The 23,063-nt window shown below is 42.6% G+C and overlaps 1 protein-coding gene across 2 annotated transcripts in view; it reads left to right on the top strand.

Annotated features, from left to right (window-relative positions):
• The window catches only part of LOC147903555 (villin-2-like), a 50,109-nt gene extending 27,806 nt beyond the window's left edge, over nt 1-22,303 (top strand). For both annotated transcript variants that reach the window (XM_087399785.1, XM_087399793.1), the window contains exons 10-23: nt 26-126; nt 220-375; nt 7,155-7,223; nt 7,373-7,441; nt 7,666-7,803; nt 18,735-18,863; nt 19,291-19,438; nt 19,866-19,876; nt 19,998-20,138; nt 20,222-20,350; nt 20,764-20,829; nt 20,943-21,219; nt 21,365-21,561; nt 21,792-22,303. In XM_087399785.1, coding sequence (XP_087255911.1) covers nt 26-126; nt 220-375; nt 7,155-7,223; nt 7,373-7,441; nt 7,666-7,803; nt 18,735-18,863; nt 19,291-19,438; nt 19,866-19,876; nt 19,998-20,138; nt 20,222-20,350; nt 20,764-20,829; nt 20,943-21,219; nt 21,365-21,561; nt 21,792-21,905 — 1,745 coding nt within the window. In that variant the 3' untranslated portion in view covers nt 21,906-22,303. The remainder of the gene's footprint in view (nt 1-25; nt 127-219; nt 376-7,154; nt 7,224-7,372; nt 7,442-7,665; nt 7,804-18,734; nt 18,864-19,290; nt 19,439-19,865; nt 19,877-19,997; nt 20,139-20,221; nt 20,351-20,763; nt 20,830-20,942; nt 21,220-21,364; nt 21,562-21,791) is intronic.
• The last annotated feature ends 760 nt before the right edge of the window (nt 22,304-23,063 follow it).

Below are 23,063 nucleotides of genomic sequence, written 5' to 3' on the forward strand. Positions count from 1 at the left end.
TGTCCTGGCTGTACACGTATGGCAGCTTTATTGAAGCAGCAAGGAGTCAATGTGAAAGGCCTTTTGAAAGCAGCTCCAAGCAAGGAAGAAATTCCACCCCTTTTTGAAACCCATGGAAAGCTTGAGGTGAATACTAACCGTGGATTTCATTACAGGCTTTATATACAGAATTGTAAAATCTTATGATATTGCATTGTACATTTTTTGCTAAACCTCCAGGTGTGGCGTATTAACGGCTCAACCAAGACCCCTGTTTCCCGAGTAGATATTGGCAAGTTTTACAGTGGTGATTGCTATTTGGTCTTGTACACATATCCTGGAGACCGGAAGGATGAGTACTTTGTGTGCTCCTGGCTTGGCAAAGACAGTATTGAGGTACACAGCTTTTGCAACTTCTTTAAGACTAGCTCCTTTCTATCCATGCAGTTATGAGTAATATGTGCCATTTAAAGATATGTCTTTTTGGATTTGCACAAGTGGTAATATTTCACAATTTAATTATTAGCATAGTTCTTTTGTTTGCTACTGTCTCAGCAAAGACAATGCTGAGATACATAACTTTTTGCAACTTCTCTAAGGCCATCTCCCCTTCTGCAGTCGGTAGATATAGGGTCTTTTAAAGGTACACTCTTTTGGCTTTGCATGAGTGGTATTGTTCTGCATTATGCCTACCTTTTTGGCGTTAGCAGTATGAAGAGAGTTAATCTATTCTAGAAATTTTCAAATACTGCCGGAGATTCTATTATATCAGAATTGTCATCGTCTATTATGTAAAGCATACTTATTTCTTTGTTGCATCTGCATATAAGCCAGATAATCCTGTTGCCCTCTCATTATAAGGCTACAACATGTTCTAGGTATTGATGTTGGCCATTGTCTTGCAAGCGCTATCCTTATGAAAATATTCGGGACATTGTAGGAAGGGAGGCACATAATCTTGGTCCCTCGGCTGATGCTCTCTCTGTAGGTAGGGGATATCATCTTTATGGAAGCACATGTTGCCTCGTGTCAGGACTCAGCTAGGCTACCATTCTCCACATGAATACCAGCGAATCCTTCTTGAGGGAGCATTGCCAAATCCTGTGTGTTACGGGGCAGCTCCAAAGGCAGCAGGAAACCATCTCCAAGTCTCTTGCCTCACAAATTGGACATATGTACTATCTCTCCTCATCTGCTCTAGCCAAGAATCTGTGCATAGGCCTCCATGAGCCACTTGCGAGACAAATATGAGACCTTCCTCTATCGGAGGCTAGTCCACAATTGAGATTAGACTTGGTAAGGACCTCATGCAGCACATGCTGCTCCAACTTGTGCATTTTCGCGAGGGGCTCCAAGGGAAGCTTGTTCGCTGGAAGCCTTTATCAATGCATGTGATTGTAGGAGAAGAATAGTATCACCACTTATTAGGTTTAGTCCTTTGGTATGGCCTTGTAGCCTAGTACTAGTTAGTTCTAGTCATTTTTCTCTCCTTTGGAACTTTGACCAGTTGGTTGCTCTTCTTCTTCAGGAAGAGCAAAGTCGTGCGAATCGCAATGTTTCTATGGCTAGTGATCAAGCCTTTGCTGCCCATCACAAACACAAAGGTAAAGGCAAGGTTTCAGTTGGAAACCCTCTCATTCCCATGGTGATCATTCACATGGTGCCTCTTCTTCAGGGAATAACAAAAAGAAGAAGAGATGTAATTATTGCAGGAAACCTGGGCATGATATTTCTGAATGCAGGAAGCGCATTGCATCTGAAAAGAAGAAGAAAGAGTCTGGTCTTGTAGTATCTGGTTCTTCTAGTGTAGAAGATCGACATGAGTCTGCTAATTTCGCACAAGACCAGCATTGGCCTTTCTTGGTTACATGTCAGTATAATCCTGATGTTCACGATGCTTGTATGGCAGTTTCAGATGTTCATGATGCCTTGTTCTTTGATCGTGGTGCTAGCAAGCACATCACTTCCTGCAAGAAGTTATTCAGCTCATTAGACCATACATCTAAGGGGGGCAGTGTCACATGTGCCAATAATGCATCATATACTGTGAAAGGTATTGGGTAAGTTGCTCTTACTTTTGTCTCTGGTGGTGTTGTCATTCTAGAGAATGTACTTTATGTTCTAGGCATTCGCAAGAACCTCATCTCTATTTCAACCATAGGTACATGTGGCTTCATATAGCTTTCAGGTTCTTTTTGATGGTGTTAGTTGTGCAATATATGATGCCACACATGCCTTCACCATGGTCTTGGCTGGCACATTGACTAGAGGTCTTTATCGACTTGATGCTTATGACAGATGTTTGGATGATGATGCTGCACTTGCAGATGCACATGCCTTTGCTCTTGATTCTACCATGGTAGATACTCATTTGTGGCATGAGAGGTTTGGACACCTCAATTTTGGAGCTTTGGTGAAGTTATATGAGGATGGTATGGTTGTTGATCTTCCCAAAATGCATATGCCTTCAAAGCATGTTTGCTTGGTAAGATGCACCGTGCTGCATTTCCCAAGGATGTGAGAGTTGGTGCTTCACGCAAGCTTTATTTGGTTCTTAGTGATGTTTGTGGACCTATGAGGGTTGCAGCTCTTGGGGGCTTCTATTATTTTGTCAATATTATTGATGACTTCACCAGGTACACTTGGATTTTCTCTTTGAAATCCAAATCTGAAGTTTCTTCATGCTTCAAGCACTTTATTGCCTTGGCTGAGAATGAGAGTGGGCTGCACATTGCTCACCTTAATACAGATGGGGGTGAATACATGTCAAAGGAGTTCGCTGTTTTTTTTTGCTTCACGTGGCATACATCATCGATGCACAGTGCCTTATATTCCTCAACAGAATCCCGTGGCTGAGTGGAAGAATAGATCAGTGATGGAGATGGCCAAGTGCATGTTGAAAGGCAAACATTTCCCAAACAAGTTGTGGTTGGATGCGGTCATGTGTGCTAATTACATCTTGAATAGATGTCCCACAAAGGCATTGCAGACTATCACACCTTATGAGGCTTGGACGGGTCGTAAGCCTCGCATTTCTGACATGAGAACTTTTGGATGCTTAGCTTATGCTCACGTGCCTTCACAGACACGCACTATGTTGGATGATAAAGGTGTCAAGTGCATTTTTATTGGGTATAGCTTAGAGAGCAAGGGCTATAAGCTAAGTATTTTGTCAGAATCTTCCACTATGCCTTTGCTGGACTGTCAAAAACAGCCCGTTGTTGATGCCCTAGACATATTTGACAGCTTGATGCCTTTGTTTCCATCCGATGCTCGGGATGATGTTCCATCTGAGGTTGTACCTCCTTCTCCTGTTGGTCATTTGCAGCCACATGTGCACCCAGATATTCAGCCTGATATGTCTCTCATTGATCAAGACCATTTGCACAGGGCTCTTGACCAGGAAAGATCTGAAATCCAAGAGCCCAAAAAGGTACCCCATTGGCTCCTTGACACATGAAAAGACAGCAAACAAGATACTCCTCTGCCAGCCCGTACTAGAGCAGCTGTCTAGAAAGAGCATGCTAGTTTTGTTGCTTATGCTTTGGTTGCTACAGCATGCAATGAAGAGACATTATGTCATTAAGATGCCTTTCGGAATGATTGTTGGTTGAAGGCTATGCAAGCTGAATTGGATTCTATCCATCAGAATAACACTTGGGAGTTATATGATTTGCCTCCTGGCAAGAATGCCATTGGAACTAAGTGGGTTTATAAAATTAAACGGAAAGCTGATGGTTTAGTGGACGTTTACAAAGCCCGTCTTGTTGCTAAAGGCTATGCTCAGTAGCATGGCATTGAATTTGAGGAGACTTTTGCTCCCACTTCCTGGATCACTACTATTCGCATTGTTATTGCCTTTGCTGCCTGCTTTCATTGGCAAGTACATCAGCTTGATATCAAGACATCTTTCCTTCATGGGCATTTGCCGGAAGAGGTCTATGTTTTCCAACCTCTTGGCTTTGAGGTTGAAGGTTTTGAAAGCAAGGTAGGCTGCTTGAAAAAAGCCCTCTATGGATTGAAGCAGGCACCTCAGGCTTGGTATTCCAGGATTCATACTCATTTGCTCACACTTGGCTTTTAGAACAGCCCTACAGAGGCTACCCTTTACATCCGCAAGCGTGGGACATATTTGCTGATTTTAGTCCTTTATGTGGATGACGTGCTTGTGACTGGGACACATGCTCAGCAAATTGCAGATTTTAAACTTGATTTACATCAGACATTTGCTATGTTTGACTTGGGTCTTTTGCACTACTATTTAGGCATCCAATTTGCTAGCAGTGAGGGGGGCATTTTGATGTCACAATCCAAGTACATTGGACAGCTTTTGTAGCGTTTTTAGTTTGAGGATTGCAAGCGAGTATCCATACCTTTAGAGCTTGGTTTTTACTTCTCTTTTGAGGATGGCAGTGGTACATGTGCTATCACTCTCTATCAGCAGGCAGTTGGTTGTTTGATTACCTATGCCATATGGGACCTAATCTACAGTGTCTCACAGTTAAGCAGATATACGCATAGCCCATCTATGCACCATTGGCATGCCGTGAAGTGTGTTTTCAGATATTTCAAAGGCACACAGTATTTAGGTCTTCTTTATGGGGTTGATACTTCACTTGTCATGCATGGATTCACTGATAGTGATTGGGTTGGTTGTTCGGACACTCGTGTGTCACACAGTGGCAACTGTTTTATGCTTGGTACTTTATGTGTTTCTTGGTTCAGCAAGAAGCAGAGTACAGTTGCTACTTCTAATTGTGAAGCTGAGTACAGAGCGGCTTTTACAGCTACAATGGAGTGTGTTTGGCTTCGGAAGCTACTTGCAGATCTTTATGCATGTCAGATTGCTCCTACCGTCATCTTCACTGATAGTCAGAGTGCTTTGGCTGTTGCACGGAATCTTGTTTTCCATGCTCACACAAAGCATATTGAGGTTCACTATGACTATGTCAGAGAGCGATTATCAGCAGGTGATATTGAGTTGTCTTATGTTCCCACTGAAGACAACTTGGCAGATCTTTTTACGAAGGCTCTATCTTGACCTAAGTTTGAGGCTTTTCGGCAAGCTTTAAAGTTAGTACCTTTTGTAACTTGATCTGTTGTACTCTGTATAGTCATAGGTTTCTATATCCCTACAAGACGAACATGTGCAACCATGACATTAGATATTTAGGTATCTTGAGCCATGTCCAGGATACTTCAGGCCATACCATGGAAGGGGGTTTGAGGCCATTCTATGGGCTATCCATAGGTGTCATTTATTCCTTGGTATGTGCCTTGTAGGCCTAGTTATAGTCAGTTAGGACTCTTGGTACAATTGATACATGTACCACCTAGGTCAGTTAGGACACTTAGGGCCTATTCCCACTACTAGTTAGGGAGCACTAGTTAAGGCTCTTAACGGTTGGCATTTAGAGAGTCTAGTTAAGTTAAATCTCCTAACGGCCCCTAAAAAATTCTTGTAAATTTAACCCCTTTAAAATAGGTACTTTAAGGACTTTTATGAAGAGAAAGAAGTTGGAATGTAAAAATTTAATGGTGGTTAACTTAAGGGTGAGCAGTGGGAATGCGACTTTAAGCAAGATTCTTGTTAAGAAATTTTCATGGTAAAGATGAACTCGGAACTATACGACATGGGTACTCGTTTGAAAGGCCTTGAAAAGAAGAATCCATTGTGACCTTAACTTTAAAGGACGGACTTTGGATTGATGAGATAAACCATTTTGTATGAAAAATACCTCGAAATTTTTTGTTAGGACCACTTAGTGTATAACATAATGGGTTACCAATGCAATTCCCTTGTTAAGGTTAACTATAACTTAACGGCATCGGTTATGTTAAGATCACTAACATAACCTAAATCGTAGTGGGAATAGGTCCTTAGTCCAGTTAGGGCAGTTAGCCCTAGGGTTTTGTTATGTAGGCTCCCTCTTGAGCCTCCACTCTCAGTTTTGCAGCAATCTATTACAGCATCTCGTTTTTCTCATTCTCTCCTCCATTTTTGAGTTGCCATTGCTTGCCATAGCCAACAATCTTAGCAGCACTGGGAGATGCCACCAAGATTTGGATGGTTCCCAGATCTTACCCATCACACACATTGGCTAGTATTTGGGCATATATTGTACACATTGTGATGGCAATTTGGGTGAGCATGCAAGGGTCTTCTCTTACGGCTTGTGTCAAGATCTTAGGGAGTGGGGAGTCCATTGCAGGGTTGAGATGAGCCTCACCTTGGTACTTCTCTAGCTCTTTTTGATGAGCCTATTAGTCGTGCACTTGGGTTTTCTCATGCTTTGCATGATTTATTTCTGCTGTGAGCTTTGCTCTTGTGGTTTCTTTCATAGTTAAGAGAAGTCTTCGCATTGTGCGGCATGAGGGCATAAGATCGGCAGGGGGGTTGCAGACCGCCTTGCCTTGCATTTCTACGTTAAACTGAAGGGGCATAAAGGCATGAGACAAGGGAGAATGGGCAGGCAGGGAAGCAAGTGAAATAAAGCACAAATGATGAAGAAGAGAAGGTGGCAAACGAAAGGGGAGGTGAGAGGCAGGCAGATGGAAAGAGAAATAGCATTGAAGGGAAAGAGGATGTTGCGTGGAAGAGAGTTGTTGGAAGGAGTGGGCGGGCACACTGGGGGTGGGGGGGGCGAACTCTTAGCAAGGTAGGAGCTGCTGCATGAGCTAATGTAGGTCGCAGGATCTGCCTCAAGTGGGGTCTCTCTATGCTGTTGCTTCTGAAGTAGGTTGAGGCCAACACAGACCTCATCATAGAAGTGGATCAGCTGCCAAAACCGAGCTCCTCCTGAAGGAGGCTGTGGTATTGTTCCTGAATCTCATAATAGACTCGGCAGGTACAAAGGAAATGCTTCTTAGTCCATCTCATCTTACGTGCATATTCTACAGATCCACTGCTCTTTGGATGTCTCCCCACATCGATCCTCAGGTGATGGGATGAGAACATACATATGCATGCATGCACGTGTGCGTAGAGAGAGAGAGAGAGAGAGGAGGGGGGAGGGAGAGAGGCGGGGGAAGGGAGGTTTATTATTGGGACCCGAACATGCAGTTTAGTTTGTTAGTGATTGAGCTTTGTGGTGCGAGTCTGAAATTGTGATACACACGCATACAGTCAAAGTTGCAGCGATTGAACTATGTCTTGTTATATTTAAAATATGAAGGAGGAGCGCATTGCAGCTGATCGCCTAGCAAGCCAAATATCCAATTCTTACAAAGGGCGTCCTACACAGGTTAGTAAGAGGGATATCTATCCCTCCTCCAGCATCTTTGGATATGTACTCTATTGCAATGGATCATCTATGTAGCTGCAGGATTTGCAATATGAAAGACTTGCCTACGTAAGTGTGTGTGACATTTTTCTAGTATTTGATTCTTGCAGGGACGCATCTTGCAAGATAAGGAACCTGCTCAATTTGTTGGACTGTTTGAGAATTTATTCATTCTGAAGGTTAGTTTGTAGCTCAAGACTATATTGTGGTTTGACTGCTCAATGATTGGTCTTTTGAGTCCTATACTGTGATTTCTTGAGCTTTGATTTTATAGAAGCCAGCTTATTGCGTGAGATATTGCACTGAGTTTTGATCAAATAGATGACAGCTTGTGATTGTTCATTGAAGGTATCTTGATCTTGAAGAGAGATTCTAATTCAGGATTGTGGATCTCGCTTTACAGGGTGGGCTAAGTTCAAAATATAAGGAAAAAATTGCGGACCTGGGTTTGGAAGATGACACATACAAAGATGATGGTGTAGCTCTGATTCGAGTCCAGGGGACAGGTCCTCACAATAGCAAAGCTGTACAATTTTCCCCGGTCAGCCACCAAGTTTCCTTTGATGCATTTTAACCTAGAACTTCAGTAGACTATAAATCTGGATGCTAAATGAGCTATAGTTACAGTTGACACACGGTCTGTGGCACAAGCGAGAAGGAAAATGTATCTTGCATTTTGACAGATGTCTTTTAATTAGAACCTCAGTTATTAAATGTTGAAGCGAGTGAGTCTTTAGGCTTAAAGTCATTTGTTGAAACGTCTTTTCATGGATGGTGAATAAATAGGTGCGATTTTGAAAGACTGCCTTAACCTCCCTTTTCCAAATAATCATGCACATGTCCTCTAAATTCTAATGCACAAGCATATGTGTAAGCCACAAAGCTACATCTACATCAAAGTTCGAACTGAAGGTCACGCGAACAATGATGAAATCCCTTGCACACGGATCCATCATGTAAGGTGCTGCCCAAATGGCTGAGTGCAAGCCTCTGTGCTGTCGCCCTGCAAAGTGGTCCCCTGAAAGTACCTTGCAGAATAATGGTGGATAAATTTTGAGAGAAAAGTATGATAAAGTCAATAACTCAATCACATAAGATGCTGTGCAAATAGGCTGAATATTTTAAGTGCTTTTACGCTGGTGCCCTCTCAGTACAAGATGCAAATTAATTCCTCTTGGTTGATGCTAAGCTTCGTGGAATGGTGAAGTGCAAGAATCCCTGATGGCTGCCATGAGCCAGCCTATGTTTCCTACTTTGTGTAGGCCAAACAGGCCAAACTTGAGTAGACCTGTGCAGGCTGAAGACTTATTATGATAAAAGGATCAATTTTTCTATGCCCTTTTGTAGAGTCTACGTGTGTGTAGTTGTTTCATGGAGAAGTCATGCTTTAAAAGTATGATCTAGAGTGATTGGAAGTACGTGCTTGATGAAAAAGTCTTTATTGGCCTATGGCAAAGTGTAATCTCCCTATGTAGAGCTGGCTTAGAGGTGTCAAAGATCAAAACCTTGGTGTTTGTTTGCCAAGGTTGACCCAAAAATTCTTTGATCATAGAAGTCAAGGTGGCACAAAGTCTTTGTTTAAAGCCATGCATATAGAACTGCATTGTTTGCATCAAACAAGATTGACATCATCATCTTGGCTAAAGGTGACCCTTCCTTTTGACCTACACTGAATCCCCCCTCAACTATCCGAATAATAGATTGGTTTTTTGTTGATGTTAGAAATTCATTTGACATGATCCCTCACACTTGTCTAGTAAAGAGACTACAAGCGCGAAACATACATGGAGGGACTATCTAGGTTGTACTCGCACTCTAGAAAGGTCTCAAGGTGAACCTATTAGTGGAACTTAAAATACCAAGGCAGACTATTGACTGTAGTTAGACTCTATTACGAGTCTTGAGATGAGTTCATACAGTGAGTAGATGGATGGACAAGATCGCGATACAATAGTCAAACAAGGAGCCAACTTTGTTTGGCCTCTACATTGACATTATTTTTATGAAAGTCTACATCACGAAGGTGAAAGTAGCCAGAGATTTCGCACAGTTGATTAGAAAATGGATTCGTCTCTTATTGTCTTATTAGTGTTCGGCATGCTTCCCCAAAGCTACAAAGGGTTTCTGATGACCATGATTACATGATAAAGGTTGGCACCAGTATCGTTTGAAGAACTGGTTCGTTGCTCTTGCAGGAAGAGGCTCAAGAGAAGAAACATGGTGGATCTCGGGACAAGGACTTCTTGGCAAAAGGGAATGTCAGAAGGATATCCGACAAGAGCAAGTTGGGTGAGGGTTCCAGTTCTGAAAAGCTAAATCTCATAAGAAGCTGAAGACGTGCGGTTGATTCACGATCTGGTGTCAGGTGTCTGACAATCAAAGTTGGTCCATCAAGAGAATTGGAATGGTGCCGTTTAAGATTATTATTGGAAAGGAGAAAGTACTCAGGGATTTACTTTACGTCTCAAATCTATGCAACAATCTGTTTTGTGTGAACTAACTTACAAGGATTGGAATGAGTTTGGTCATTGACGAAGGCAATGCCCTCATTCGATCTAAAGTCATAGGGGAAAAGTTTGCCAGAGGAGTATAGGATGAAGGTCTCTACAGTATTAGTGCAATGATGGTGGGGGACAAAGATGCCTTAAAGATTGCGGGATGACAGATTTGGTCATGTCAGACATTATCATGGTAGATATTCGATCTTGGAAGCTATGTATGAAGATCCAAAATGATGGACGAGTTTTCCCTGTTCGTAGGTAGTTGTGAATTTTGCTAGGCGGTATGGAAGGCAAGCAACATCAGGATTCATTTCCAGCAGTGGCCATGAATTCATGGGCCTATGTCTATGAAGTTAAATGCCGGAGCAGTGTTCTTCCTCATGCTCATTGACAACGTAATCAGATGATATGGATTTATACTCTATCCAATAATCTCAAGCCCTCAATAAATTTAGGCAATGGAGCCGAAGGTAGATTGTGAGACTGGGAAGAAGCTAAAGATGCTTCGTATGGACCGAGGAGGTAAGTTCACATTGGCCTAATTTAATAGGTATTAAAAAGAGACTCGGATCAAGAGGCATTTGACCATGGCGAGAAGTCCTTGGCTAAATGGGTGTCCAAAAGGAAAAACCGAGTGATTGTGGAGATGGGGCTGAGCATGGTGAGAGGGAAGAATCTTTAACGTTCATTCTAGGAAAATGTATTCAATACAGTTGGTCATGTTTGAAACCGAGTTGCAAAAAAGGTAGAAGCGAAGACATTAAAGGCATACACAGGGAAGAAACCCATCATCAAGCACTTCGGATACTTAGGTCTAACGCGTGGGTCCATGTGCATAGTGACACCTAGACCAAGCTAGATCCAAGGAGCTGAAAGCACATCTTCATCTGCTACAGTGTAGAGTCAAAGGCCTAGTGATTGTTTGATCCAGAGGTACAGAAAGCTATGATCCGTTCGCATGTGGATTTTCAAGAGACTGACTTTCAAAATAGTGAACTAGCTTCAAGATTACAAACAATGAGGAATAGAATCCGGTTCCAAGACAAAACTTGGGTCTAGGGTCAGGTGATGTAAAGTTAGATCTAGTCAAGACCCTTGGGAGGAGATTGAATTCGACAACAGAGAAGTGTGGTGTGAAGACTACAAGAGTGGCAAAATTTCAAAGACTGGATTTGAGGGAGTGCAAAGGTAGAGGCTACTTCACATTGTACTTGTAGTGAATTGTGATTTAATGGCTTAGATTAAGTTGATTAAGGAGCCAAGGTTCTTTGAAGAGGGAAAGGACAATACAGATTGGCAATCCATAATGAAAATGAAAATGAATTCCATTGAGAAAAATAGACATGGGATTTGGTTCACAAGTCAGTGAAATGAAAGGTCATAGGGACGAAGTTGATATACAAGCTCAAGTAAAAGTTTGATGGGACAATTGGCAAGTATAAAGTCAAGTTGGTGGCCAAGGGGTTGCACAGATTGAAGGTCTTGCCTACGAATAGACATTTGTTCCAATAGCTCTAATGGAGAAGATCCGAACAATGATTTCATTGGCATTCCATTTTCAGTGGTCCATCATCTAGATTTGACATGAAATCGGTGTCCTTGAAGGGGAACCTTAGAGAGAATTTCGCATCCAAGTTGACAAAGAGTGCAAACACAGGAAGTCACTATATGGGCTGAAACATGCTCCATGAGCATGGTGCTAGAGGAATGGCTATAACTTTGGAAGAATTGGTCTGATCTGGAGCTCATTAGATGAAAACATGTATGTACATTTAGAGGGGGACATCAAATTGATGGTGGTTGTGTATATTCATGATCTGATCATAGTGGGAGGAAATCGAAGGTATGAAGACTCTTTTGTAGATTGAGTTAGATAGGACTGACCTCGGGGTTCTTCATTGCTTTCCCCGTATCAAAATATGGCAAGAGCAACATAGGATATATATCTCACAAGAGAAATACAACTTGGAAAATATCGAAGCGATTCAGGATGATGGAGAGTTGCAAGTTGGTAGTCAATCCAATGCAAAGCTAAACGTCAAAGATGTTATCAGTTGATAGATGTGATCCGTTATCAACTAGTTGGGAGTCTATTGTATCTAGTGAATATCCAATATGACATCCCATTCATTGTTCGATTGCTTCGTTAGTTTGTGTCTATATCAAAGTGGGCACATTGGACGACATGCCTTCGTGACCACCAAATATGAAATCACCTACTGAAGTGGAATTGACTTTCACGAGTATGGATTCAGATTGTACTGGAGGTGTGGACACACGACAATCCACTTTCGAATACTTCTTCGTGGTAGGATTTGGGACCATTTGGTGGCTTAGCAAGAAGAAACCCAATGTGACTCTGTCTTTAATGAAAGTAGAGTACGAAGCAGCATGTATGATGTCATGTGAGCCTTTGTGACTTAGCTGGATCATGGAAGATTTATAGGTTATCCAAATTGTTGAATCTATGGAGATCTACTTTGGCAAACTAGAGTTTTATTGCAATTGCAAAGAACCGAGTGTGTGTGTGTGTGTGTGTGTGTGTTATCAGCAAGATTTACATGAGGGTCTCAAAAAACAAAGAGCCTCAACAGGAAATCAAAAGCAAAGAGAAACTATTTCCAGGCATGACTGAGGAAGATCTCCTGGGTTTACCCAAAAAAAAAAAGTGTGTGTGTGTATGTATATGTATATGTATACACATATGTATATATATGTATACATATATGTATATACATATGTGTGTGTGTATATATATGTGTGTGTGTGTGTGTGTGTGTGTGTGTAGGATGCCTGCCATGAGGGTGATGTGGATGCTTCTTGCATAGAGCTTTTCTTTTTATGTTTCTGATCTTTGGGATACTCTCCATTTCGGAGACCTCCCATCATGTAAATTTATGAGCATATAAATATACTACACTGGATATTTCCAAAAAAAAAAAAGTGTGTGTGTAGGATGATGGAGAGCTCTGGAGCCCCCGCAGCCCTGGTTGACCCTCCGTCCCCCTCTGTTCCCTCCCTCGTTTTGTCCGTACAACCCCCGTCTTCCACCTTGCAGCCTTCATCGCCATCCGTACAACTCACGTCAGCTGTACGGAATTTCGTACAGTCCGTACAGCCCCCTCAACCCCTGCAGTTATCTACACAACCTTCAGTTCAGCCCTTCGTACAACCCTCTGTCCAGGCAGACGTGGTGCAGACGCCAGTACCTGCTTCATCTGTATGTGCAAAATCCGTACGGATTTCTCTGCCTGTACAGCCCGTACAGGCTCCCGAAACATCTTTTGTTTTTTCTTCTTCCTCTATTCCTTCTGCTCGAGTCTTCATTCGACGAAAGCGCGGTGCTTTGCCTTCTTCATCTTCTTTCAAATCGGCAAAGCTTGACATCGAAGATGGCCCTTCTTCTTCCCTGCAGCTGGATCTTCTATGTCAGTTATGCTCAGCCTTTGTCACAGATGTTCCTTCATCAGGTTCCCCGTTTGTTTGCATTCTGCCCTTTTGGTTTCAGGTCTTCGACAAGCTCAGCAGTTTGGAGTCTGTCTCTACTTTATGGGCAGGGTTTTCTTCGTCGTTGGGCTGAAGCTGCAATGGGTCCGGATTGTATTTCATCCTTTGTCTTTCTGGGCAAAGGATTATATTAACAGATTGAGTCTGTAAAACAGACTGAGTCGGTTTGTTTACAGACTGGGTTGGCTCAGTCCAGTCCTATAAAAGGGCCCCTTGGCTGCCCTGTTTTCTCATTCAGTTTGCTCCTGCCTTCAGTTCTCCTACAGCTCCACTTCAGCCTCCTGTGCAGCCCCTGAGATCCTCAGATCTGGCCTTGCTGTAGCCTCCGTCCTGAAGGCGATGCTTCTCCAACACAAACAGATGTTAGTCGCTATGCAAGCAAGTTTGAGCGCAACGGCCGTCTCCGCCACAGCTTCGCCATCGACAAAGGTAACACCACTCATTGGGTTCACTCCAAATTTTGTTAAGTATGATGGTAAGTGTGACCATTCAGCAATTTTGCAATTTATTCATCAGTTTGTAGCTCATTTTTCATTAGCGCGGATTCAAGATGAGCAAGATAAAGTCCACCTTGTAGCCCCTCATCTTACAGGTGAGGCGGTGACTTGGTGGCAACATTGGGCTAGTAAGCATACTGACCCAAAAACGTTTAAGACGAATTTCGTTTGGGCAACGTTTGTGACTGACCTCAAAGCTTGTTTTCTCCCACCCCAATATATGCTTAACCTGGAGAATGAGTTCGCTCGTCTCTCCTAGAATGGTTTGCCTGTGTTGACATACAATAATAAGGTCATCACACTGGCGCAACAGTTGGGCGTGACGGAGAGCACCAAGATGAAGCAATTCATTCGAGGTTTGGACATGAACATACGTTTTACCATTCTGAACTTTGACCCGTCGGATTACGAGCGGGCACTGACTCTCGCACATAATCAGGAGATGATGCTGAACGGGGGAAAGCCCAAGCAGGTCCAGAAAGATTCCAAAGCCCCACAACAGTCAAACAACACAGCGGGTAAGGATCAGAAGGACAACCAGTTTCAAAAGAAAGACGTCCAGGCTTCTGGCCAAAAAAAGGAGTCCAAGCCAAAGATGACTCCGGATGAGAAGGCTAAAGCGGGTATTACAAGAGGCTATCTACAGCCCGACGAGCAGAAGCGGTACCACCAAGAACATCACTGCTTTCATTGCCACCACATCGCTGGGCATGGCAAGAAGGATTGTCCGAAGTGGCTTGCCGAAAAGGTTGCGAAAGCACCTACTTCGTCCGTCGCTAATGTGTTGGCTCTTCCAGCCCCGCCTCCATCCTCAACTACGAATGCTGTCTTCCCTGCTTTGAATGCCGTTCCCACAGTGGTCTAGGTAAGGAGGAGGGCGACTTCTTAGATCAAAAGAAGGCGCTCATTCGAGCGTACGGCATAGCTACCGGGCATCAGTTTATTGTCTTATTCAATATGGGGAGTTCATAAGATGCCATCTCCCCTCAGCTTGCCAAGATAGTGGGGTGCACCTTGGTGCCTCACGAGCTTGCAGTGGATGGGTTCACGCCTGGCTTGCGCACACACATCACGCATAAGGCCATCCAGTTTACTTTTTCAGTTCAGAAGGCCATTCTGAACGATACCTATTCTTCGAGTATTGGTCGCACACCTTATGAAGCGGCGTTTGGACAGTGATTTACCTCACTCCTCACCCAGATGGTGTCTCCATCTCTTGAAGCCAACAAAACCACCGAATCCATGGCAGAGATTACGGAGTCCGTGAAAAGCCGCATTGCCAAAGCTCAAGCATCGTATACACGCTGATAAGGAAAAAAAGGAAAGACAACCAGGAATTATGCACTTCACCACGTCAGATAGCTGAGACTTCATAGGGATCAGCTGTAATGTGGGCTCGTAGATGATGAGCTTATGAACCAGATTCCAGAGTATGTGTCTTTGTAATAGGCACTGAGACAAACCCCCACAAAAAAAAAAAAAACTGATTGAGCATGGATCACACAGACTCAAAGAGAGACAAAAGACTACACAGCTTGAAACAGACTGAACTTAGAATTGAACTTCCCCCCAAAACTCAGAAAACAGTCAACCTCAGAATACTATGAACCCACAGCCCACATGAAGGCTATCTTCGTGACTCTTCAAGATATCAACCCACAAGCTAATCTTATCATATCTTTCCCAAGATCATCATCGAGCACTAGCAATGATGCAGCCCGTCATCTCTGGAGATTCTATCAGTTGAGGTAGCAACACCCGGCACCCACCTGTGGCCAAAGGCCTCACTATTTCCAGCTTTGAAGCAACTGAGTGCTCACACCACAACTAGCCAACCTGTGCGCACATTGCAGCACCCTCTTACTCACACACAATCTCCGTCCAAGGACCTCCAGCCAGCAGAAATGACGCCACAGCCATATAGCTCCTTCCAAAACAAACTGCCCACATAGTCATCCTCCTCAAATCCAGCAGCTCCCAATAAGAGCAATAGCCAGTGCTCTCCACGCTAGTTTGCTACAGCACGTCGCTCATCTCCACCTTCACGACTTCTCTCATGCTCATAGAGCTCATGGAGCTCACGCCTCTTCAAGGTCCTTCAGCTTGTGTAGTAGCGATGCCTTCCCCACGAAACCAAGAAGCGCATGGTGCATACTCTATGTCGCTCACAGGCCTCTGCGTCGCTCTGAACCTCCAGCTAGCAGAAGCACCTCAAGCAACTGCCACATAGTTTGCTACAAGACTCCACCAGCTAGAGCCAACTGTGCCACAAAGTTCGTCAACACGAAGCACCTGGAGCCCATATACTCCAAGTTCCTGCAGTCGAAATCCCATACCCATCACGTACACAATCACCACCACAGCTTCCTTGACTCACAAAGCTCTCTTCGTCACACACACGATGTCTTCATGCACAGGTTTCAGCTTCCTGCTCACGCACGACCTCCCATCAACAACTGCGAGCCTCTCCAACCTCTCTGGTCGTTCCACCACCAACTCTTCCAGAAGCCCCTCGTCAAATACAGCCTAATGATCCTTCCAGCAAGCTCCGGTCGTTCAGCTCCTAGCCGCCACGTTGCTATCTAGAAGCTCCCCTTCTTCCTCATGTAGCCACATTCGCATGAGCAGGATGCCTTCCCAATCAGTCCAGCCACCTAAGCCTAATTTGCCACCTCATCAATGACATTTTACCACTCTCAAGACATTTCCCCCAAATCACATTAAATGCACATTTTGGACCTTTAGTCACACAATTTCCACACACATTAGCATGCACATTAACGCTTGCATGCAACCCCGTACACACACATGAAAAGCCCTTTGACATGGACACCATAACATATCAAATTCTTGTAACATGCAAGTGCACATCGCAGAGAACGCTTAAAGAAAGCAAACAAAGAAAAATTGGGATCACTAAAGACTTTAGAATTGCGTTCTATCCATAAAGTCCAAAGTGCCCAATAGCAAGCCCAAACAAAGAAAAGATGAAACTCCGGTCACTGTGGATGAAAACCAAAGAGCCAAAAAAAATTTTCGAAGAGAAGAGTCGGGAATCTCACTCGTAGCCGCTGTCGAAGAGAATCCAAAAACTGTGGAGAAGACGGGCAATGCTAGAATAAATGAGGCACAGTCTCCTGAGAAGTTAGACACTGACGACATGAAGCAGGAGCAATGTGCCTATGGGCCAGTAATTGTCCAGATGGAAAAACTCCTAGAAGCACTCGCCATAAAAAAACCTATTGTCGAAGTGGAACCTTATATGCCCAAAGTTGCCGCAGTCTTTTCCTCCACCACTTAGCTGGCCGATGCATTTGCCAAAGAGAATTACCCCTTTCTGAAACCCAGGGTTAAGGCAAAAGGATTTTGTATAATGCAGGCACAATAATTTGAGATAGCCTCAAAGGATGAGAGGAGGACCCAAGGGAAGTCAATGTCCAATCCTCTAATCGATCCTAGAGTTTCCTGCGCGCGCATGCACACACACACACACACACACACACGTTTGTGTGTATGGTGTGAGAGAGAGAGAGAGAGAGAGAGAGAGAGAGAGAGAGTACATGATTCAGTCAAAGAGCTAAGAAATCTATGTAGAGTTCTTCGACATCTAGATGATAACTTTCGATTGAACAGGGATTTTGGAATCCGTCAGTATCCCACGGGTTGGGATAAAGATTAAATTTTCGTGTGTAGGTTCCCAGATGAAGGCAAAGGCATGCCACAGGACTGTAGGCCATTTTAAGGGGATAATTACAGGGCATGTTGGTATAACAAGGGCTTGTATCCGATTCATGTTCTTCCTCTGATCGATATGGTTGAAAGGACGCTCTGAAAATGGACACGAGGTTGTCATTTTAGCATACTTTGACCAAGGCCACTTATGGGTGGAGGGGCATTTGGTTAGAGAAGGAAGGACTTCCTACAAAGTTAGCCAGACCTACTTTTCCCATCATCATAAATAGGATGGCTAGGTGCCCAAGCCCTTCAACTATTGGACTTCAATGGAGTAGTCTCATATGCAGTTTTGTACTTGCAGTTTGTTTCACCCATTTTGTGCAACAGTACATTAATTTGGGTTGAGCATCTTTCTTGAGTTTTTCTTGTGTGCATTTAGATCTATTATGTCGATTGTCTCTTGTGGTGTGTACATACTTCCACTTCCAGCATACTGTCTCTGTGGTAATTGCTTCACATGTTCCTGTCCCCTTGTGAGTTGGTGCTAGAATGGCATACTTGCAGTTAGCAAGAGTTTGTAGAAACATGGGCATCACAAAGAAGCAGGTTTGCATCGCTAGAGAGATGATATCTCAAAGAGGAAAGGTTCTCTCTCTTGCTCTAGGCCTTTTCTATTAATGTCTTTTGATAAAAAAAGGCATAAGCTGTGGTTGATACATCCAAGCCACCATAGCTGATATGTATGAATTGTACCCAAAATGGAGCAATGTAGTGGGACAAAGGTGCTGCATTTTTCTCTGAAAAGGGATTACGAGCCATTAAAGAACATTGATTGCTGGAACCCTTCACTGTCCCTCCTTGAAAGCACATTCAAGGGAGCTCAGCTAGTTTTTTGGCTGTGTGTGTTAGCTCCTTGAAGCTAGTTGAGACTGCTAACAATGTTACAAGAGAAGGATCAAGGACTAAATATTGCCCACTTGTAACTTTGAATGTATCAGCATTACCATTAAGTTACTGAATTCTTAGAATAAGAGGAATCAGCATTGTTTTTTGAGGCTTTGGACATGTAACAAGGATGTCTGAACAGTGTATGTTTCTTAATTGCAGTTTCCCTCTCCCAAGGAATTTATAAAACCTGCTCAAAATGTAAATGTATTTGGGTGTCCAATTGTGTCTTTTTATATCAAACTGGCAGGCAGCCTTACTGAGATGATTGCCCTCACAAATTGCAAGTGATGCTGCAGACACATTGTATTGTCAAGTTGACATGTGTTCTTTTGTGCGTGCTTCAGGATGCAGCTTGCTTGAATTCATCTTATTGCTACATTTTGCAAACCGGTACTTCAGTTTTCATATGGAATGGAAATGCAAGCACTCTAGAAGAGCAACAATTAGCTGCAAAAATGGCAGAATCTTTGAAGGTATGTCCAGAAGCCTTCATTTATAGTGTCATATCTTTAAGTTTCCCTATGCTCCTTTCAAAGGGAAAATTATCTATGAGCAGGATATAAACGTATTGTTCAAAGGGTTGAGGAAAATAGTAGAAACATTTTTTCTCGTTGGAATGTTTCAGTTCTTCTTGTCTTAGCAATCCAGTCAGAGATGCATACCTGTGAGATTGAGCTGACATCCAATCAGTGTTTTATTGTTGTTAAGCTGCTAATAGAAGGCTTTACTTGTGCTTTGGTTCAGAATTAGATGATAGGTAGATCCAACAACCACACAATTGCTTACTTATTGTTTTAGTCATCTTCTATCTGGGGAATGCAGTGCTATATACTTACTTCCTTGTGTTGTTGGGTTGGTTGGTTGGCTTGTTTTGTTGGGGTCGGGGGCAAACTGATATAGCCGGGAACACCTGCTAAAGTACTAAAAGAAGGATCAGAACCAGCAGCATTTTGGAATCCATTGGGTGGGAAGCAGAGCTATGCAAATCATCGTGAATCCAAGGAAACTGGCAAAGATTCTCGCCTGTTTGCTTGCACCTTTGTGAAGGGTGCGTTCTTTTGGCCATTTTCCAGAAATTCTGATGCAGCCAAGTTTCATGGAAATAAAGGACAATATAGACAGATGAAACACAATAGAAATGATGCTAGAATGCAGGGCGATATATGTAGACCGTATGTATGCAGCTGTTAAAGAGACCTATCTTTGCCTGTGCACTGATTTTAAGGAGGATGTGTTCCTTTATAAACTAACTCAATCTGCCAATGTGAGCTAGCTTAAGAAGACAGCTCTGAAAGCTTAGCAAAGGTCTTTAAAACGAGTTTGAAAGAAGGATCTATGATCTTGCAGAATTGGAATATTGACGAAGTTACTGCCTCAAAAAAAGGTTCCTTATGTTGAAATTTGAAACTAACAAGCCTTTGCTGTTTTGATGCTGACCTTTACTGGACTATGGGCGAATGATCCTTATGAGACAGATAAACTGCAGGTAAAGATTCTCTGGGGAGTATGGGTCTCATTAGGATTGCAGAATATCGTATTACTTCTGTTTCTAAGTATTTGTCCTTCTTGTTCCAGGTTCTGACTTGTTCCCCTGTCGACTATTTTAGGTCACAGAAGTATTCAATTTTTCACAGGACGACCTGCTCAGTGAAGATGTGATGATTCTTGATACATACACTGAAATTTTTGCTTGGGTTGGTCAACACTGTGATTCTAAAGAGAAGCAACAGGCCTTGGATATTGCTCAGGTTAGTTGGACAAGACTTTGTTGTCCATCGAGCTTTTAATTTTTAGTCAAGAAGTACTCAGTATGTGAAGTAAGAGGTTGCAGAAATACTTGGAACGGGCAGCGGCACTTGAAGGACTTCCTCAGGATGTCCCAATGTTCAAGATTACAGAGGGGAATGAGCCCTTCTTCTTTACAATGTACTTCGATGATTGGGACCCAGCAAAAGCAGCTGTAAGTAGCTTTAACAAAGAGAAAATGTCTAATTAAAGTTATAATTTAAACCCAGGGTTTCCTTCTTCTAACTTATGGTGAGCTATGCAAGACAAGGATTCTGAATGCAACATGCTCACCTTGCTATAATCTATATTCCTGAATGCTAAACATTTGGAACACCTGAGTTCTTTTTCATCATTATAAGGGAGGCCATAGACAGGCGACTTTTTTGGTCAGGATCGCTCATTTAAGAACCACTAATAGCTTGCTTACTGAACATGCTTTGTTTTCTAGACCCCAAACCTGAATGAGAATGGGTTGAGTAGCCTTTCGTTTCTTTCTCCTTCCACATGTTCTCGTTTTTTCTTTTGCCTAGCCTGATTCTGTTAAATAAGGAGGCATCAAGTCAAAAGTATGAATTTTAATTTCAGGTGCAAGGGGATTCTTTTCAGAAAAGACTCACTGCTCTGTTAGGGCAACCCACACCAGTCTCAGAGGTCGGTTACAGGCGAGACCTTCCCAAAACACATTTATGAATATAATCTGTCTCCTAAATTATGTTTTCTTTGATTTTATACTGCTAAAAGAACTACTGCATGATAACTTTTAGGGCCCAAAGAGGCGCACAGCAACCATTGAGAAAATAGAGACCGGCTCCACTGGAAAGGTGTCCTCAAAACATACAGTGGCACATGGTAACACGGAAGCCAGTGGGGCCACACAAAGGGCCGCAGCTCTAGCTGCCTTATCATCCTCTTTGAACACTGCTAGCATCGCAGACATTCCAAGACCTACATTTATGAAACCTATAAAGGTCAGGCTTCCGTCGCCTGAAATTCTAGACAACCTTCCACCAAAGGAGGAACAAAAAGTACCGAGTAGAGAAGGTAGTTGATGTCTGAAATACTGTATTTGAGCCATTATGTTTTGTTTGTTGGCATTATCTTTAATCAAAGCAACAAAAAACACTTAGAAAATGCTTAATTTTCAAGAAGTTTAAAATAAACTTGTGGAGCATTTCTGAACATGTAGAATCAACCTTGGATGAGGGAGAAACATATGTCATAGTAAAGGAACAGGACATCCCTACAGATGGCAATGAGTCAGAGAATGTTGAAAGAAGCCAGAATGGAGGAGATGGGGTACAGGACTCCGCTTTTATTAGCTACGAGAGACTCAAAACGAGATCTGCTGATCCAGCTCCTGGAATAGATCCAAAAAAGAGAGAGGTAAGCACCAGTCTGTTGAAATAAATTTAGGATACAAAAGATCTTTATGATACCTTGTTCATGGAAGGGTTCTAGTTCATGGAAGTTTTAGAACAGTGAGGCTTAGGAATAGAGGTATTGGTGTATCTTACAATATAAGAAAATCAGAGCTGCATTTCAGTCATCAGATCTAGGATGTCGTCTGGTTTCTGTGAGATTTGTAATGTCCTGTGTCGCTTTCTATTTCTCAGTCTTATCTTTCTCCTGAAGACTTCACGAGAGTATTTGGAATGGACATTAAGCAGTTCTATGAATTGCCGAAGTGGAAGCAAGATATGCAGAAGAGGGCCCTTGATCTTTTCTGAATGGCCTGTTGATTCGGGCTTATCCGTAGGCGGCTGCTGCGACTGTCAACTATTCAAAAGAGGTTTTGTACGAAGGTGATGATTTTTGCTAGGTTAGAATTGAGTCATTCATTCATGTGGACCTGTGGTCAATAATGTAGTGTGTTCATTTGATGACATCTGGTAAAGACCCATAGCTGGGTGTGTATACAGCAGCTAGCTACATGCTGCTTGAGTCTTGTATAATGTGGTTGCGAAATGTGTGTCATTTTTTTCCATCTACAGAGTAAGCATCTTGCCATTCGTGGTGCTAGGGGTACTTCAAAGACCATGCATATTGTGCAAAATTCGTTTTCAGAATCTTATACAGGTCTTGATGTCACCAGTGCATTAGTACAGCATCTTTATTTGCACTGTAGATATGAATCAATAGATTTTAAATGGGTATTTACTGGTGTTAGTAGGAATTTACTTCTTTTAAGTAAAAAGGTTGCGCTTGAGCACATGCCCAATGCTGAATGAATTTTCTAGCATCTTTTTTGTGGCATTTTGGTGTCAAATGTGAGTTAGTGCATTTGAAGAAATCAAGTAATGCTCCTTGGCAAGCTTTTGACAGTGAGCTATGCTTTGTGTTAGAGCTTATTAATGGTGGTCTGAATGCCCCTAATTGCTCTCAAAAGCTCATCAATTTACATAATGTTCAACCAGAGTGTCTTGAATATTAGTCATGTCTCCCACAAAACTCTTAAAAGCTCATGAAACTTCCATGGGTTCAAGGTTTATGTGCCTTAAGTGCTACCTATATTCAAGAGTAGAGGGGCAAATCCATAGATATTTATAGCACAAGCAACGATCATACAAAGCCGTGACATAGCCTTAGGCATTTTTATAGAGCAAATTGTATAGCATGTCATACGGAGTTTGCCAAATGATCCCCCTATTCACATTCAACAAGAAAAACTCAAGGAATTTATAATTAGCAATCAGATTAGCATGATAAAGGAAAAGGCTTAGCTTGTATAAGTATATATAACCCCCTTGGCCTTAAAAATAAGGTTTATTAAGTATGAAGATACCACCTAGAGTAAAGACTCTGGAGGTGGAAATTCATCATGCAGAGCATGAAAAACTCATGGCATAAAAAATAAGGTTTATTAAGTATGAAGATACCACCTAGAG

Source organism: Dipteris shenzhenensis, chromosome 3, assembly GCF_047967505.1.
Source record: "Dipteris shenzhenensis isolate YYH24624 ecotype China chromosome 3, Dip_SZ_1.0, whole genome shotgun sequence".
NCBI lineage: Eukaryota > Viridiplantae > Streptophyta > Polypodiopsida > Gleicheniales > Dipteridaceae > Dipteris > Dipteris shenzhenensis.